General features: G+C 36.6%; 1 protein-coding gene across 4 annotated transcripts in view; it reads right to left on the bottom strand.

The window, feature by feature from the left end:
- Window positions 1-395: 395 nt before the first annotated feature.
- Window positions 396-17,830, bottom strand: part of LOC122355390 (glutamate receptor ionotropic, delta-1-like) — a 53,579-nt gene continuing 36,144 nt past the window's right edge. For 2 of the 4 annotated variants that reach the window (XM_043253610.1, XM_043253611.1), the window contains 5 exons: window positions 14,413-14,608; window positions 9,538-9,704; window positions 7,094-7,334; window positions 5,501-5,639; window positions 396-2,588 (listed from right to left, as the gene is read on the bottom strand). In XM_043253610.1, coding sequence (XP_043109545.1) covers window positions 2,191-2,588; window positions 5,501-5,639; window positions 7,094-7,334; window positions 9,538-9,704; window positions 14,413-14,608 — 1,141 coding nt within the window. In that variant the 3' untranslated portion in view covers window positions 396-2,190. Of the gene's footprint in view, window positions 2,589-5,500; window positions 5,640-6,973; window positions 7,335-9,537; window positions 9,705-14,412; window positions 14,609-17,830 lie in introns of those variants that run through there. The other 2 variants (XM_043253612.1, XM_043253613.1) reach the window with 2 other exon arrangements.

The raw sequence follows: 17,830 nt of genomic DNA, 5'->3' as shown, positions 1-17,830 counted from the left end.
GTACTTGCTTAAATTTCATTATAGTTATTTTAATATCACCAAAACAAGTATGTAAATAACATATGCTGTTGAGAAGATATTTGGTATGCCACGGTACATACAAATGCAAATACAGTATGGTCTAGCTATATCTAACAACTATTTCAGGGAATTTTTCTCATCAAACTGTGAATGCGTCCTACTAAATCTGATGAGCCATTAACTAATTTAATTTCTGATGTTCTCAAAAACAGGTCCAAAAATAAGAAACACAATGCCCCAGAAACAAGGAAAAATGGAAAGAAAAGATACTAAGCTACAAAAGTTGAATGGGTATAATGATGATTACGTACTTTATCTTCATTTGTACCCAACAAACAATTTTTTTTTTCAAAATTACTGAAGCACCAATCAAACAATGTAAACCATATTTCTTTATTAAAGATTAAGAAACTCCAAGCAGCATATTCATAAATAAAATAAGAGTCTCCCTTAGATGTAATGTTACAGACTATGCTATGATACTGTTATATTTCATGGAATATTGGATGTTTTTTATCTGAAATCAAAGGGGCACAAGTGTAAGGCAGTGAAGACACTTAACCCTACAAATTACACATCCTTACCACCACTGTCGGCATCTCAAAGCCACAGGTTGTGTTACACAGTGTAATATATCACTTTGGTTCACATTAGTAACTACTTGGACTTGTACAAAATATACAGGATACAACCTTGAGTTATGACTGACAAGCATGTGCAGGGTGAAATCTTCTCGGAAACTGGTCTATGTGCTCCACGCTGACAAATGTCTTTTTCTTTATAATCTGATGAATGGCGAATTTCAGAGGGTCTGTGGAATGGCAACAGGACAATACACACAGGTAGCTGTAAATGGAGTAAGTGTATAAGGTTGTTCTGGTTTAGGTCACAAACATAACACGGCTGAGATTCATAATTGGTCCGAACCTCCTGAAAAACGATTACAAAACAGCATGTAAAAAGAAATGTAAAAGTTTAATTGTACAGTAAAAAATAATTCATATGTGTGTTTGGACTATTTAGAATTGCCTGCAAGAGATGTTTGTACAGTTGTGGGCGTACCAACATGGCTTCATTTACACCAATCACGAATTCCCTTGCGACTCATTAGGAAAAAAGATATCACAACATGTAAATTATGAAAATCATTTCATATACAAGTTTTTTTTGTCTATATACTCTGTGTGAGGTGTTGTACTGTTGTACAAAAAAGAAAAAGGGTTTTGGCAGAATATCAGAAAAGCAATGATAATACAGCTCTTTACAAATGACAGCATGAACTGGTGTAAAATGTCCTTGATGTGCAACAAATTAAAATGACGCTGTTATATTTATGGAATATAATTGTTCTCTCTGGGCTGGTTGTGCTCACGGATTGATAGTCTCAAAATAGTCTGAAAAGCACAGTCAAAACAAAACAAGAAGACAAAACACAACAAAAAGACAAAACAAAACAAACAAATTTTCTTCAGTGCTGTTGCCATGACCGCAAAGTTTTAGCTTGTCTGACGAGTCACTACTATACTATTTTGAATGGTTAGCCTTTGCTTATTCATTAAACCCATAAACAACATCAACTTGACGCAAGCACATAAATCTGAATCAGTAATCAACAACCAAAATCAGAGAAGGAAGCAGAATTAAAATTGCCTCACTGTTTGCAGGTCGAAGAAGGTTTATGACAGTAAAAGGGGTGCATAATTATCAGCGCTCAACTTTTGGGTTCCTACAGCCGTGTATGATCATCTAGTAACAAAACGTGGAGAGACATCTTTTATTTCGGCACTTAGAAAACAATCACAATGAATTTGAGTCTTTACCCATAGAGAACAAAATTCACAAAGCCATTCAAACAGTCGTTTTGAATTATTTTTATATGTCCTTTTTTGTTGTTCATTTGTTTTTGTAACTCAACTTCAAAAATTGAGAATATTCAAAATACACTTTTACTTACTTTGCTCTTTCAGTATTTACAAATATGTACAAGAAAAAATGATTTCTCATGTTTTCTTTTTTTTTTCATAATAAAAATCTCTGCGTACTTCCCCCCACCCTTCTTTTTACACTGCCACAGTTTCCAAAGCTCCAACTGCACCTCGGCTTTCTTCCTTTGAAAAGCAAGTGTGAGGCAGCCCATGGTGACGATGGACTTAGATGGATGTACTATGCTCAATAGCTTCTGGGATGGGTCCTCCTGGTACTGACTGGTAGGACATTGGCATGGGCGTCTTGGCGGGACTCTGTCGGAACAGGCCCCCGTTGGGAGCCCTGTGTTTGCATTGGATGGAGGGCATGGTGGAGCTGCTGAGAGGAAGGGGTAGGGTGCTGCCAGGACCCTGGGCCAGCGTCCGGCCCACCCCATGAGCTTGCTCCGGGAGGAAGGTGCTCACAGACAGGCCCGTGCCCGGGTAGTCTCGCACAGCCTCCCGCTGCTGGCTGGGCGGCATGCTGCCGATGTCCAGGGCAGAGATCTCGATAGATGGTGCGGGGATCTGCTTGTGTGCCATGTCCTCGTCCATAAGACTGTTCATACGCCGATGCACCTGTTCCAGGTTCACCTCCTTGTCCTAGAGAGGGTGAGAGAAGAAAGGAGGGACAGAGAGGCTGAGATCTGTTGGTTCCAGGATGGGATTTTTGCTTTTAAGCTCCATGCAAGTAAGGCTTATTTGAGTTACTGCAGGGTGTGTTGCGAATTTACTAAAAAGACCCAATTGGAAAGTTCAGAGAGTAGAAAAGTGTTTGAAAGAGAAGTTTTATAGAATGTGCACCTTGAAATCAAATTTGGCCAGTGGGCATGTAAAATAATAATGCTCGAGTGAAGCTTAACCTGAAAAAAACTATTAAAATCAACAACAACTGGAGTCAACCTGCATTTCATAAAAGCATTTCATCAGCATTAAAATGTACAGGAATTATGATTGTAGTTAATTGTGTATATATATATATATATATATATATATATATATATATATATATATATATATATATATATATATATATATATATATATATATGTGTGTGTGTTTTTTATGTTTAATAGAAATTTTGTTTTCCCAAAAAACACCACCAACAACAATGCTGTTTATATTGTATGTAAAAATATATGCTACATCCTGTGGTCAAATACTGTTGTATATGATTTTTTATTAAAAAAAATTAAATACCATAATTACTCTCTTGTACCACAATGCAAACCATAAACATGTTAAACTACTGAATTTGAAAATAATAATAAAAAAACTAAAATTAAGGGCAGGTGAAAAGCTAATGTTGCTTCCTCAATGATTCTCCAGACAGATCCAAATTACATCTACATTAAACTGATATTATTATTATTATGATTATTATTATTAGTAGTAGTAGTAGCAGTAGCACTAGTAGCAGAAGTAACAGCAGCATAGGTTTATATGAATTTAGAAGACTTGAAATCCACCTGTTTGCAATATATTTATAATTAATTAATTAGCAATGATTATTGTTATTAATAAATTATTATTACTTTATTTATTTGCCTGTTACATATTTTATATTATTGGTTAGCTTTTAGTTAGGTGTGGACTTATGAGCTCACAAATAAATTGAACAAATAAAATAAATGTAGTAATTCAAAGCCAAAGTGGAGAGACCTAATTAGTCCATAGGTCTCATGTAATCTTCAATTCATTTTGAAGTTTTTTTTTTAATTATCTTGTTTTTTTTAACTATGCAGAAGAAATACAGGTTGGCTCCAGAGCCCATCACCGTTATAGTCAGCTGTTACACACCATTTGTTTAGATCTCACAGCATCCTCAGATATGTAGATTAATAAAGCTTTGCAGCATCAAATGCAAAGACACATTAGAGAGTAATGAAGTTTTAGGAAGGGATAGGTCATGAGTTAAGGCTGGAATTGTAAAGCAATTGCACTGGGTAAATTAGCCTGTCGTGTTAGGTTGAAGCAGACTACAAATATTTCCAAGGGGATACATGCTTTCACAAGTTTTCTCATTAGTTCAGTAATCCTTTTTTGTCTTAACTAATGAAGAGAGTTGGGATCAAATTAGTATAATGACATAGGATTTTTCAAACGAAATATATATAAATGTAGAGTCTTGCTGAAAAAAGTGAGCAAGGAAACGCAAAAAAAAGAAAAAAAGAAACTGAACTGAAAGAAATAACCTGAGTTCTCAGCTGCAAACACTCAATTATGTGTTTTTCCAAAACATGTCTGGTTTCTGTCAGACTACAGCCACCATTTCATTGATTCCAGTGAAGAGTTGCGTAGGTACTGCGACGACTTTAGACTCTTAAGGGATGCAATATTTTCAGATCTAATTAGTGCATTTGGATGTGCTGAAATATGCGTGACTGGGCATTATCTCTCTAACTGCAACGACTTCCAAACTAAATATGTGCACCAAGCCAGGAATTACCAATTTACTCCTCTTGTCCTATAAACAGCGCATCTATTCATTTAGTCATTTCACCATAATCAATCAACAGATGGTAAACTGTGACTTTTAAATCGTATCCGCAGTTTGAATGAAGTAAAAGAACACAGAGACCTAGCCTTATTATTGCAAACAGTTAACAGGTGGGGAAACTACCCAAACTCAGCTTTTATGTCAATCATCCTGATAATGAGCAGGTTAATTTTTAAACCTAAACCTGATCCTCAAGCTTTCCAATCATCTATGTGGAGAGTATGTATTTGCTTCAGGCCATGTAACAATTTCCAGCCAACTTTCTTGTTAGTGGATCTTGATAAGAATCTAAATAGTTCTGAAATGTAAATTTGAGTCCTATTCACATTGTGATATTATGATTTTTCTGTAAGTTACACAGGAGGAGAAAAAAGTCATCCAGGGCATCCTACTGATGCTATTTGCAGTGACATTTATCCTTGTGGAATCATGTTGCTTCGTTTATTATCATGTATGCCACTAAGCAAGCACTTGACTGAATTTGATGCATCCTCGCCTTTGTTTGAAGGTATGCAAATGCACCATGCATCATTTTTCATTCAACACAATTATGACATTTCTTTATTGTTTAGTCATTTAAATTATGAGGCGATTACATAAATGTGGATCACTGATTCATGAAAGATATCCACACTAATTAAATAATCACTGCCACAACTAGGGGAACTCTTATTGAAATATATTTCATAATCATGTTGCAATAGCTTAATGTCTCAACAAATAAATGCCACCAATCAAGGTGCAGGAGTGTTCTTAACGCTGATTTTGATTGAACTGGAAATCATTGATGTGGTAATATGGTAATTGTTCAAATAAATAAAGAAATGAATAAATAATGCAGGAAAAACAGAGATGTCATTCTAAACCCAACACAATTTGGAAGATGAATCTGCTAAATGAGGCAACTAAAACACAAAATAAAGAAATCAATAAATCTTTAATGTTAGATGGCTTCTACATCCGGTCCAGTTAATTCCCAGCCAATCAAAAAAGAGGCCTACAATTCTATTCTGACCTGTGTCAATAGCTTCTGCTTCATCCCAGTCTCTTTCTCTGTCTGTCCAAATGTCCTTGCTCCCCTCCGATGAAGCAGTAGCAATATCATTATATGTCAATGGACCAGAAACCCTTGCCAGTCTGTAATCCTTAGTAACCTGCATAAGATCATAAACAAATGAAGAATAAATGTAAAATAGAAAATATAGAGATAAATAAATAAATCCATAAAACTTGTCCACATTGACATATAATTGCAACAGGATGTCACACAGTAAATTACTAGGGATTATTGACTGTTCGGGCTTCGAGTTATGTTTTTTGGGGTGGCTCATTTAGTTATTTATTTATTCTTTTAAAGAATAGCTGAGCAGACAGAATCATGCAAGCACCCAATTTGCGCACACTTTAGTTTACGGATCCACATCAACCCTGGTCCAGTCTATAACATGCAGTTTCATTGGCAGTGGATGAAGATTTAGGAAGGCTTATTAAAGAGGTTATTAAGCAAAGCAGTTATTCTGATATTTAGAAGTAGATAACTTAGACACTTAATTGCATCATGAAAGACAATTACGGCATAAATTGTTGTTTAAAACATTAAATGGGACAAAGAATAAATAAATTATATGACCGTTGCAGGGTTGCCAAAGATCTAAGAAAATTTCTGGTATAGAATACTGGAAAAACATTTGTATTATTTTTTCACTGCCAAGGTGCAAGTTGCTCTGAGAAATTTTGCATTTGAGATATTTTTCCCAGCTGAAAATGTCTGATAATCATTTGGATAATATAAAAAAAAATTGTAGTATGATTTAGCCTCCTTAGAGACTTTCAGAATGAAAATGTGCATACTATTTGTCGGATTCAAAGAAAAAATGTAATTGGTGGAATATAATAACTCTGTTCACACTTCAAGGCATGTCTCAATGTAAAAGCTCATCCAGAAGTAAGATTAGATACCTTATTTTGATCAAAATGGAAAGCATTAATGCATTTGTTGTTTAGAGAAAATACATTTCTAAATGCAGTGCAATGAGCTCAAGTTAAAAAAACAAACAAAAAAATGTATTATCCAAGATAGTGCTGAATATGCATTCAATACTGAAGGTGTCAAATAAAATATCTTGTGTACTATGCATTTTTGGAGCATCACATTTTAACTTGCCACTATGTTAACTGTAATATTGTAATTGAGCTCACAGACTAGAACTATAAAGGTTGCTGTCTATGTGGTGAGGTGCCATTTCAGTGAGAATGCTACCTTGAAAGATAGTTGCCTATGTAAACAGCACACAGCAATTCACCGTGTTCTGAAAAAGAGCTGTTGTGTTCTAAAATGGTCTACAATCACTGCTTATTGGTAAATGTGACATTCTAAATTGTAAAGCCTGCTTCATCAAGGGCACCGTTGCACACCCCAAGCACAAAGAAAATTGTGTTGTTATGTTAAATAGGCGGGGGGACCAATTTTGATTTCATCAGGGCACACCTATAACTGTGTGTACTGGAGCTCGACTAAATCGGGGCTCGCGTCTGCTGCGGGATCCTTAAAGTAGAGTGTGGCAGTGTCCTCTCTCTGCTCTGTCTTCCGCGCCCTGAGCTCGGTCACCTCTTTGGGCTGCTCTTGCCGGCAGCGATTGCTGTTCCACCACATTTCCAGGGCGGCCACCAGACAGGCCAACAGGAGCCCCGCTGCTAGGATGCAGAAAACGCCGGCGAAGCTATGGAGCTTGAGCGACCGACCATCAGGTTGGACATTACTGTGGCTGTTGAGGTCACAACGGCCAGTCCGAGGCCACCACTTCTGTTTTAAGACATCCAGGTCTCCTTTCTCCTGCAACTCCAGAATCCTGCAAAGGATGACATAAAATGTGCTTATTTAATGTGTTTTACATATGGTTGCTTCCATTCTATTCTATATATATATATATATATATATATATATATATATATATATATATATTTTTCAGTTACTTAACCCTCGTTCCCTGCAGGAGGGAATAGAGACATCATGACTTGGGGATCTCAATTTATCTTAAATTATTTACCATGTTTAATTTCCATAAGATTGTAACCACCTAGCAAACTATCCATAACACCACTGAAAGTGCAGAACAGAAAATCTATTATTTTTGCAGTTCTGTTTGTTGCTAATATATGCACAGAAATGACTTACAGTAGCTTAATAGCTGACTTTTTTTGTGTGTTGTTGGCATTGAAGGGCTTCTCCACGAATAACACAGGTGTTTCAGTCTCTTCAATGTAAAATGTCACATATAGAAACATGCAAGAGGGCAGCCAAAAGATGAGAGTGGTAGAGAAAACAAATAATGATGTGCCACAAAGAAAAATATTAAGATGAATTCTTAAAATAAGAGGAGATGACATTATGGTTCACTGTGTAATAACCTGCAAGCTCCCTCCAAGCTGCCTTAGAATGCATTTTCCCATTTGCCCAAGGCATTTTTAATTTTTGGAAATGTTTGCCACTCTTTTTCTAAGTTGACAGAGTGTAAATAGGAAAGCAGAAGTGAGTAAGGGGTGGTGGGATTATGACCTAATTTCACAATATTACTTACCTTCAGGTAAAATAAATAAATAAACAAAATTAAATAGAAAAATAAAGTACTGTTTGATTGAAAGATTGAAAACAAAGTTTTGGGTTTCACATGTTCCCAGTTTTGTCTTGTGTTTGGACATGATTGTGTAGTTTGTTGTAACTGTTTGCACGGTTTGTAGTTTTAATTTCTGTTTTGTTGCACTTAATTGTGTCCCCAGGTGTCCTATGTCTTCTCATTAATCTTGTGTATTTAAGCCCTGTGCTGTGTTCGAAACCACCCCCTATTCACTCTTCCCTATATTAGTCTACTAATACAGTCCGGTTGAAGGAGCAAATAAAAACAAGTGTTCAAATTCAAATACTGATAGTCCCGAAGGGCTGCTGCTATTGCATAGTTTTTGCTTGCTTTTTAACAATCATTAAAAACTTTGCAGACTGGAAGACTTCAAATAATAATGAAAATATTTTTCTTGAATGCTGTCATGAAACTAACAGGTATAAACCTCTATTTAAATATTTAATAGTCAATTCTAATTAAATGTATACCTGATATTACGCTGTACTGTTGCCGTAATATAAGCAATTGGACCAGCAATTGGGAAAAAGTGGATGGATTGATGATTTAGCTGTATGCACCATCTTCTGGCAAGACATTCATCATAAGCCTTGCATTATGGGTATTCTTTAGCTGTTGAGTACATGGGATTGATTGATTGGAGTACACTTGATAATATCAACTATGGTTTTAGACACCACTACAAATAGCTAGTGCCCTAATATAGTGCCCTATTTATAGGTATAGATGGTTTTTCATGATCAATAGATCTGTAACGCTAACTATGGCATAATAAATGTCCAAACTCAAGACAAAATATTTGACGTTGGGTATTGCTGGAAGTTGGGTCATGCTAGTATATTCTACATAGATCAATATAGAGTGAGTGAGAAGGCAACCAAAGATCATTACCCAGCTTAACAAAATCCTAAGGCAATGCAATTGAACAATCTTAATTGGTTACAAGTAATTATGTAGAGCTTTAAACAGCCAGCTGGTATATCTTATATTCACAAAGGGATCAATTTGTAATGCATGTAAAACTAAACCCAAGAAACAACTGGTAATTTCAAATCAAGGTTTTGTGAGTAGTAAAGAAACTGTAAATTGTGGGAGATTCGAAGTGGCTATGATATTGTGAGACATTTATGTGGTGACAGGTTAATGAAAAACTTGACAAAAATGTCAGCATCATTTTGAAATGGTTTTGCATGCTATTACTATACTTTTACTATACTACTATACTATACATTGGCTTTTGCAGTAGCTAGAGTACAAATCTTTACCATGCAGTTCATTAAATTCCCAAAAGCACGGTACACTTACAATAATAATGGCAATAGCTTTTGCCTGAACAACAAATACTCCTTGCACCAGCTGCATGTTATTTTTTAGGAGGTGAAACATATGTTTTAGCTGGGAGACAAGCAATACGCACTTTTGGGAGATGAGGTCTCGATAAGGACTCCCATGCTGCATGGCGATGCCGTAGCCTTTGCTGCTCATGCTGTTGCCAGCTACAGTAATGGTGCAGTCGTCATCAGTCAGTGCTGCATACTCCACCACGGCCATGTCCCACAGAAATGCGTAAGGTCCTTTTTTGGCCTGTAAGAACAAAAAACACTCTAAGGTTCAATTTAAAACAGTTTTCTGACCAACACACTTATCTTTGTGTGGTGGGATTGGAGTATAAAGGCCAGTTCACAAAAACAATTCATATATTAGTGTTAATGGGTTGTAGCTGTCTTGTCTGCCACTTTAAATGTTTAAGCTAGAATGTTGAGTGGGTTTTGATTAGCTGTGAATAAAAAAAAGATAATTTCTTTGTCTCATTATTATTATAACTGTGGTGTGGACATCCCAGTTCTCATAGAACTTTATAACCGTTGTGACTGGTAATAATGAAATGGATCATTATTTATCCTCTAAACTTATTACTGTTTAAGTGTTTTATCATTGCAATAACACTCTGGAGGCTAATCTTGACTAATCTATTGAGTTCTTTCTCGTTAAAAGGAGCTTCATTGATCTACAAGTGCCCTTATTGGCCGATTCAAAGGATTTCACATCCTCAACTCATTATGCACTCTCTAAAAGTTTCTTAATCAAACTCCTCTAGTCTTCCTCTTTGATCTTTCCAAAGTTGTTTCTTTGATTTTCTCAAGAACTGACACTGAATGTCCGTTGTTCATTTCAAAAGGGTACATTAAGAACTTTTAAAAGATGACTTGAAAGAAAAGCCTCTTGTATAGACAATCTGTCATCAATTCTAAATGTTAACAACTGGAGCTAAATTAAAAATATTTTCCCTGCAGTCTCCGAGGTAATAGGCAGTCCACTGAAAATATAAAACAAAATTCAAAAGTAAAACAGTAATTATTAAAGATAAACATTTACTATAAATTAAAAGTTTCTGTAGCCAATTCCATTATAGAAAACAGAAAAATATCTGCCTATATTAACATTACAGTGCCCTTTACTAATATTGGTACCCTTGGTAAATATGAGCAAATGCAGATATGAAAATAAATTTTGATTTTGCTAAAATCATTTGATATAAAATGATCTTTGATTTAATTTAAATGCTTTCTCTAATTCTTGTCACAATTATTGACACCCAATTATTGTAATATCTTTTTCCCAAGATAGCAGCCCTGAGATTTTTTCTTGTAATGCCTGAAGAGTTTGAAGATCACCTGATAAGAGATCAGAGACCATTCCTTAATACAGAAGCTCTCCAGATCCTTCAGAATACGAGCTCTATGTTGGTGCCCCTCTTCATTATTTCACCTTACTTATTTTCTAGAAGGTTCAGGTCAGAGGACTGGGACAGCCATAACAGAAGCTTCATTTCTTGCTCAGTGACCCATTTTTGTGTTTATTTTTATATTTGTTTTGGATTATTGTCCCAATGGAAGATGCAACAAAAGCCTGATATACATTTTCTAACAGAAGCAGTCATCTTTAGCATATATTTTTTTATCTTTTGAATCCATGATGCCATGCATCTGAACAGTTGTCCAGGACCTCAAAATTGAAGATCCAGCAGTATGGAATACTTTGTCCCTGTTTGTACTGAACCCATTTGGTGGGTTTGCAACCAAAAAGCTTTTTTTAGCTTTATGACCCTAAGACTTAGCTAATCTCTGCAATTGACGATTCAAATACCCGCCCTGCTTAGTTACTGTTGCCATGATCGCTAAAACAAAGCTGCTCTCACACTACAAACATTCACATACAGTGTGAAATGCATCACAAAGCAAAGAGAAAATAGACAACACACCGACAGAGAAGACAGAGCAAGGTACCACTGATATTAAACAAGGTCTCAGGACTAAAATTAAATGAATGAACATCACAAAGAATTTTTATTATAATTGCAGAAACACACCATATTAAGTTTAAGTCCACTGAAATTATTCTACTCTTATGTCTGATTTGTGATTAGGCTAGAAGGGATACAGCTGCTGCTACTGGCATATGCTATTTACATATTTTCTGAGCCAAAAATATAATGTGAAACCTATGAAAATGGTTTTAAAAAGCACATGGTGTTGTACTTTAATTACTTTAGAGTTTTGCAGTGATGGTATTTTTGCAGCAAAGGACCTGTCATAGTTTAATGAGTGAGAAGATCACAGTGAATTATTTTATTATTTAACACCAAGTATTTGACTTCAGTGCTGTAAGAAATTGAGTGCATCACCACGTGACCTTGATCATGTGAAGCAGATTTCCCCATGGTCTTGAGCCACCACTACAGGGGTCTCATGTACAGCAGGCCAAAAGGTATCACGTTGGACACAGCTGCCTTCATACCCAGCAGTTTCTAAATCTGCTTGACAGTGAGTGATCTTCTTTGACTCTAACGACTGGGGTGTTGATCGAACAGGAGACAACTGTGCCTGCATTGTGGTCAAATCCCACACCACGCCGAGATAAGTGGTCCTCTGCAAAGCAGAAAGTACACTTTTCTTTAGTCTTAACCCCAGCTCTTTTATGTAGGCGAGAACGACATCTGTTCCAAATGAGCTAAAATAAAAGTATGAGGATGCCCTGGATTTGCAGTGGAGCCAGTGATAGAAGAACAGGAAGAACCCAATACTTTTATGCTTCGCTCAGGGAAGAACAGTAAGCCCCACATGGAAGGAGTGGCTGAAACCTCAGTAAACGTTCATCCAACTTGAATTTTGATGGTTCAGTCTAGTTCTTGGTGGACCACTCAAGATTTAATGTGGCCACAGAGCAGGTTATCACCTCTACCAGCTCCTCATATTGTTGTAACCTCGTACTGTTGTAATCTATCATAGGATGATAGCCTAAAGTCCGAGTGCACTCCCTGTGGGATAGAAACCACTCTGCCAGAGCATGCTTCCAAACCCTGGGAGGCAGTGCTGTGTCCAGTGGCAAAGGAAGAAGAAAAGGCTTTGCCTGTCTCCATTCGCTCCACGAGATCCACTTATAAAACCCAAGACTCCAAAGTGCACTAATAGGAGCTCCCTTATCGAAGAGAGCTCTCTGAGAGTGAAGCCTCTGCATGGTGAGGTACCCACAATGCGGACAGCTGGGGCCACACCTACAGCTTCCATAGCTTTGGGCGGAGGTGAAAGATGGTGCCCACTGTCTGTGAGAGGAGATGTCTCCTCATGGGATCTCCCATGGAGAGCCATTGAGAAGAGAAATCAGGTACGAGAACCATACTCAAACAACACAAAGATTGTGTTTATCCTTGCCTGTGATGTAACAAGATCAGGGAGAAGCACACATTCTAAACCTTTGTTTGCTGCTGTCTCCCTTCTTATCAGTGACAGACAAGGGACATACACACAGAGCGCTTCAATGAATGACAGAAGGTGCTGCTGTGTTCACCTCACATGCTTTTATAGCTTCCTGGTCACACATTTCCAAAGTGTTTGATGCAGCGCAAATTCCAGAAGGGGAACCAGACTTAGTCCATCATTATGTCCTGAAGACACCATTGCCTGTGCCCAAAGTGAGGTCAGCCTCCTTAATGGGTGAAATTTCACTACAATTAACCCAATTAACAATAAACCCTACAATTCATGGACACATGAAATATGGGATGATAAAAAAGGGTCTCTTACAGTCTGAACCTGTGGGTGTGATTCACATAAATATGTAAGGCCTGCACCAGACATCATATCTGAAGTGTTTGTTCTAAACGGTTGGGGAAAGATTGCTTGCAAACTAGCCTCAGCACTAAAGAGCATGAATTGCACCTTTGGAACATAAATAGCTCTGAAAGCATCTGAACTCCAGACAGGAGCAATTGGGCATTAGCAGTTCCTATAATTAAGTCATGTCACAGACGAGCCAGCTACAAAGGCATGATTTGGTGAAGTGCAAATCCATAGACTTAGAACTCCAACTGACACTCACATTCCATTTTAGAACACCAGGTAAATGCCCTCTATTCATACCTCTTCAGCACTAGCTTGTAAATGCTTGTAATTCAAGTCATTTTACTGATTGTGACAGCAAACATGCAGGCTTTGCTGAACCACCAAACATGCAGTTTACATAGCTCCAGTTAGGATTTCAGATTACTCTAATAAGTTACTCTAAAACTTTAGAATCTTTAATTAAATTAATTAAATTACTTTAAAAATGATTCTCTCCAAAAGTATTTGATTTCTTATTACTAATTGTTTTCTAAATCCTTTATCAACTTAATTATTATATCTGGTCACACTTTAGATTAGGGTCCATTAGTCATTAGAAATGCATATTCAAAGAACTCAAAAGAAAAATATAAACACAAAGTACATATGCAGTATATATGCAGTATACTTTTATAAAGACCCGATTTAATCTCAAATAAATAGTACATTTACAAAGCCTACTACTAGTACATTGGTATTAGTATAGTACACAAAGTAGACTTTTAGGTGTGCAAGTTAAATAATTTTTTTTCTTTTCTACACATCCCGTCTTTACCATATGCATCAATCATATTCAGGCAGGCAAGATGCTTAAATGTACACACCTACATACATGTCAACTGTCTTCTAAAAAGTTTGTTTGTTTAATGATTTTGGATCAGTAAATTCTCTGATGACTCAATGTCCAGAGCTCAGGATATTCTAGAATTCATTTAGTATTTCCTCTAGCCATCACCATCACTGTTGTATGTTGAATATTTGATCATAGCAACTGGCTTGCCAAACATTTTTGCTGTTCAAAAGGCAATTAAATTTTGATGCAAATAAGAGATTAAAGACTGAAAGCTTCTCCCAAAAAGTTTTCATAAATCTCTGAAATCATATAGAATATAGGTGAGAAACAATCATACCTTGCGTATGCCTTCAGAAGGGCTAGAAACTGAGAAATCCTGTCCATTGTTTTTGCTGATTGTCCTCCACAGCTCTGCATATGTGCTGTCCTGCTCCAGTGGGTTTGTACCTTTGGCTCTGAAGTAATCATACACTGCTGAGTCTCTAACAGTGCCGTAGGCATAGTCCATCTGTCTTGCAAGATCCTGAAACGTTCTGTTGGATAGATAGACAAGATCAGGTAAAAAAAGTTAAAAAAGATCCTGTTAAAAAAGTTTAATTGTCATTGTGGGAGTTTATTCTAATCTTACTATAAGTAGGAGCAATATAAATATAAATATATATAGTGGACTATTAAAGGCAGAGAAACACTTAAAGTGTACATGGGATGTTCTCTGTCTCACAAGAATTCTAATGTTTGGCCTGATTTCATGCACTGCTTCATTTGCTTAGATTCTATACAGCATTTTTCAATCAATTAAAAAGTGAAGTAGTACACAGAATTAGTTAAGTTAAAGTTTGATTTGAGAATAGATATGGCTTTCTTTTACTCTCCTGAATTCTTTCACAACTTGTAACATTCCAAATCAACATGTTTAATGCAAGTACTTGCATCTGAAATTACGAAATACATTTTATGTGTATGTACATAAAGCCTGTCAGTAAGCATTAGAGTACCACCCTCAGGCTGAATAACTCAATGACACTAGACCATAGCCAAAAATGTGTGTGCCTGTGTTGAGCAAACACTTATATCATATGCAATGATGTTATATCATATGCAATCTTGGCTACTAGCACACTTCTTTCTGTTCATCTGCAGACTTCATTTACAAATGAATAGTGGAAAGTTTATGAATTTGTTCTTGAATTTTTACCTATTATATTCATATAAGCAAAGTATGAGTCTGTGCTCCGCTGCATCTAAAGAAACATGCTTAATATAAGTCAAAACATGCACCTCTTCAGGTGTGTTTTTATTACACAGTGTCTGATAGCAATTGGGTGCTATTTTTTGACTGACATTTGCATTAGGTTAATCGTTTCTCAGCTTTTGAAAGGCACATTAACCACACTCAAATTTTTATTTTAGCCACTTTTAATTCCACAAAATATTTTCTATTTGTACCTGTTTTATATGTGTAGAGATTCAAATATGTTCTTGCTGAGACCTTCTAGCAAGCCTTGAGGATCAGCAGCATTCCAGAGGCAAGTATTCAAAAAAATATGTACTTGAAATACAAAATACTATTTTGTACTGTGTATTTTACAGTTGCAGTTGGACAATTTATTCAACAGAAAAAAGAGAGCTCATTTTCAAGAATTAGGAAAAAGTCTTGGTTACATAAGGTAACTTGAAGAAGCGGGTCAACACTAGGGGTTGCACTTAGGAACTCAGACACCGCTGACATCCAATGAAATTGACAAACAAAATTTGTATAGCTGATCATATTCCAGATATCTGGGAATAAATAGACCAATGTGGAATTTGTTCACTTAGCTTGTTCTGAGGAGCCAAAAAGTGACTAACTCAGTGGCAGTTTATGTTTGTGGCAAAAGCGACACAACATCTCCATCAGGAACTGAGGGTTACCACACTTAACCAAAACACAATCTGTTAACTTTGATAATATGTAGCTGATCACAAAGCTTTCCTCAGCACTCTGTCCCGAGGAAATGTTGTGTCCTTAATAGGAACCAAGCACTGGAAGATACACCTATAGGACCACCATAGGGAGTCACAACATACAGAGCACTAATCCAGTATGAGAGTTCCTCTTTGTGTGAGAGTGCTTGGCTATTATATCCATATACCCATTTGAGGGTGGTGAGAATGAAAAAGCTGGAGCTCCTGCTGTGTTCTGAAGATAAGGTTCCTTCCACAATTTTGTCAGCTTCTCATGAACTTCAGGGAAGAAAGAAACTACAGGGGAGCATGGGTGAGTGTCAACCTCGGTCCCCAAGAACCAATCATCCAACTGAGAATGCTAAGGATAGGGTGGGGGAGTACACTTGAGCTACCTAGGTAAGCATTCACTGTAAAAAATGTAAAAAAATAAAAGTTGTTTCAAGTTGTTACCATGCTGCCTAAAAATTTAGTAAGGTCAACGTAAATGACAACTAAAATATTTTAGTTGACTCAACAAAAAAAAAATGTTAGGCAGCATGGTAACAAGGTATTTCAAGTTGAAACAACTTTGTTTTTTACAGTGCTGTAGTGAACTCAGCCTCAGACTAAAACAAAGCACCTAGGGATTCTGCTCTAGTTGAGTCATCTGCTTCCATTTATTCCAGCTGCGAATGTCACCACTGCTGCGATTGATTGTCACTGTCTGTGATTCATTGTGCTCACAAGCCCCGAATGAGAAATCAAACTAATTTGGTAACTCTAGTGAAAGACATGGTGGGGGAGGAATTAGAGATGTGCAGAGATTTGCAAAGCTACTCTTGCAACATCCCTTTGATTTCCCTCAACACACATCACTGACACCTTGTACCCAGCAGTAGAAAGACCAGAAATGGAAGTAGCTGAGGTAATGGCCTTTTAGAAAAAAATCACAAGCACAAAGTCTTGAGGCTGTGTCCTCAGAGAAAGGACAAAACTTGGAATGCTTAACAATCAAAAATATTCCAATTTACAGATGTTTTTCTTAAATTCCTGTGTCCTTGTACTCTTTCGCTTTATCATTCTCTTACTTACAGTATGTGGATGGAAAAGGTAAGATGCAAAGAAATTAAGCAAGAAAAAAGAAAAGAAATGAGAATTACCCATGGAGTTAAATTATAGTAAAATGCAATAGTCAGTTAAACCTTTGCACACAGTATTGCTACAGCATACAAAATGTTTAACCCTTTCAGTGGTAAGTTTAAAATATGCTAGTGGTCCACCAGAGTGAGTTTTTTTAGGTGACTGTAATTTAAAACATGCTTAATGTTTGCTTAATCAGATTATATGCAAGGGTGAACTTGTGAAATGTTCTTGATAGTGATCTACAACATGAGATGGGTGTCTGAAACTTAAAATATGCATTTATGTGGATAAGAATACTGCATAGTTGTGATAATATGACAAGAATAGTGCACATCTCTCTGGCTCAGTGCCAGCAAACGTGCTAAAGTGCAGTTTGAATTATGTGACATCACTGAATATTTTAAATCCCATGTGTGGAACCATACTCCCAGAGGCATGGGAATAAAAATCCCATATGTGGGACCGTATTGCTCAACAGGTAAAGTACATATTATACTTGCTAGCCAATTTAACAAAACAAAAACCACCACGACCACCACCAACCTATCAGTTTGCCTTAGCAAAACCACATTTTTATGTGATAAAGAAAGGGAAGATTGATTGGTTTTGGTTGGTGATTTGTAAACATTATTAAGACCATAAAGCGTAGACATTTTAATGTACCTATGGTCTTGAATTACACAATG

Source organism: Puntigrus tetrazona, chromosome 12 (assembly GCF_018831695.1).
Source record: "Puntigrus tetrazona isolate hp1 chromosome 12, ASM1883169v1, whole genome shotgun sequence".
NCBI lineage: Eukaryota > Metazoa > Chordata > Actinopteri > Cypriniformes > Cyprinidae > Puntigrus > Puntigrus tetrazona.
Note: the sequence above shows the minus strand (reverse complement) of the source record. Positions and strands in the feature narration are given on the sequence as shown.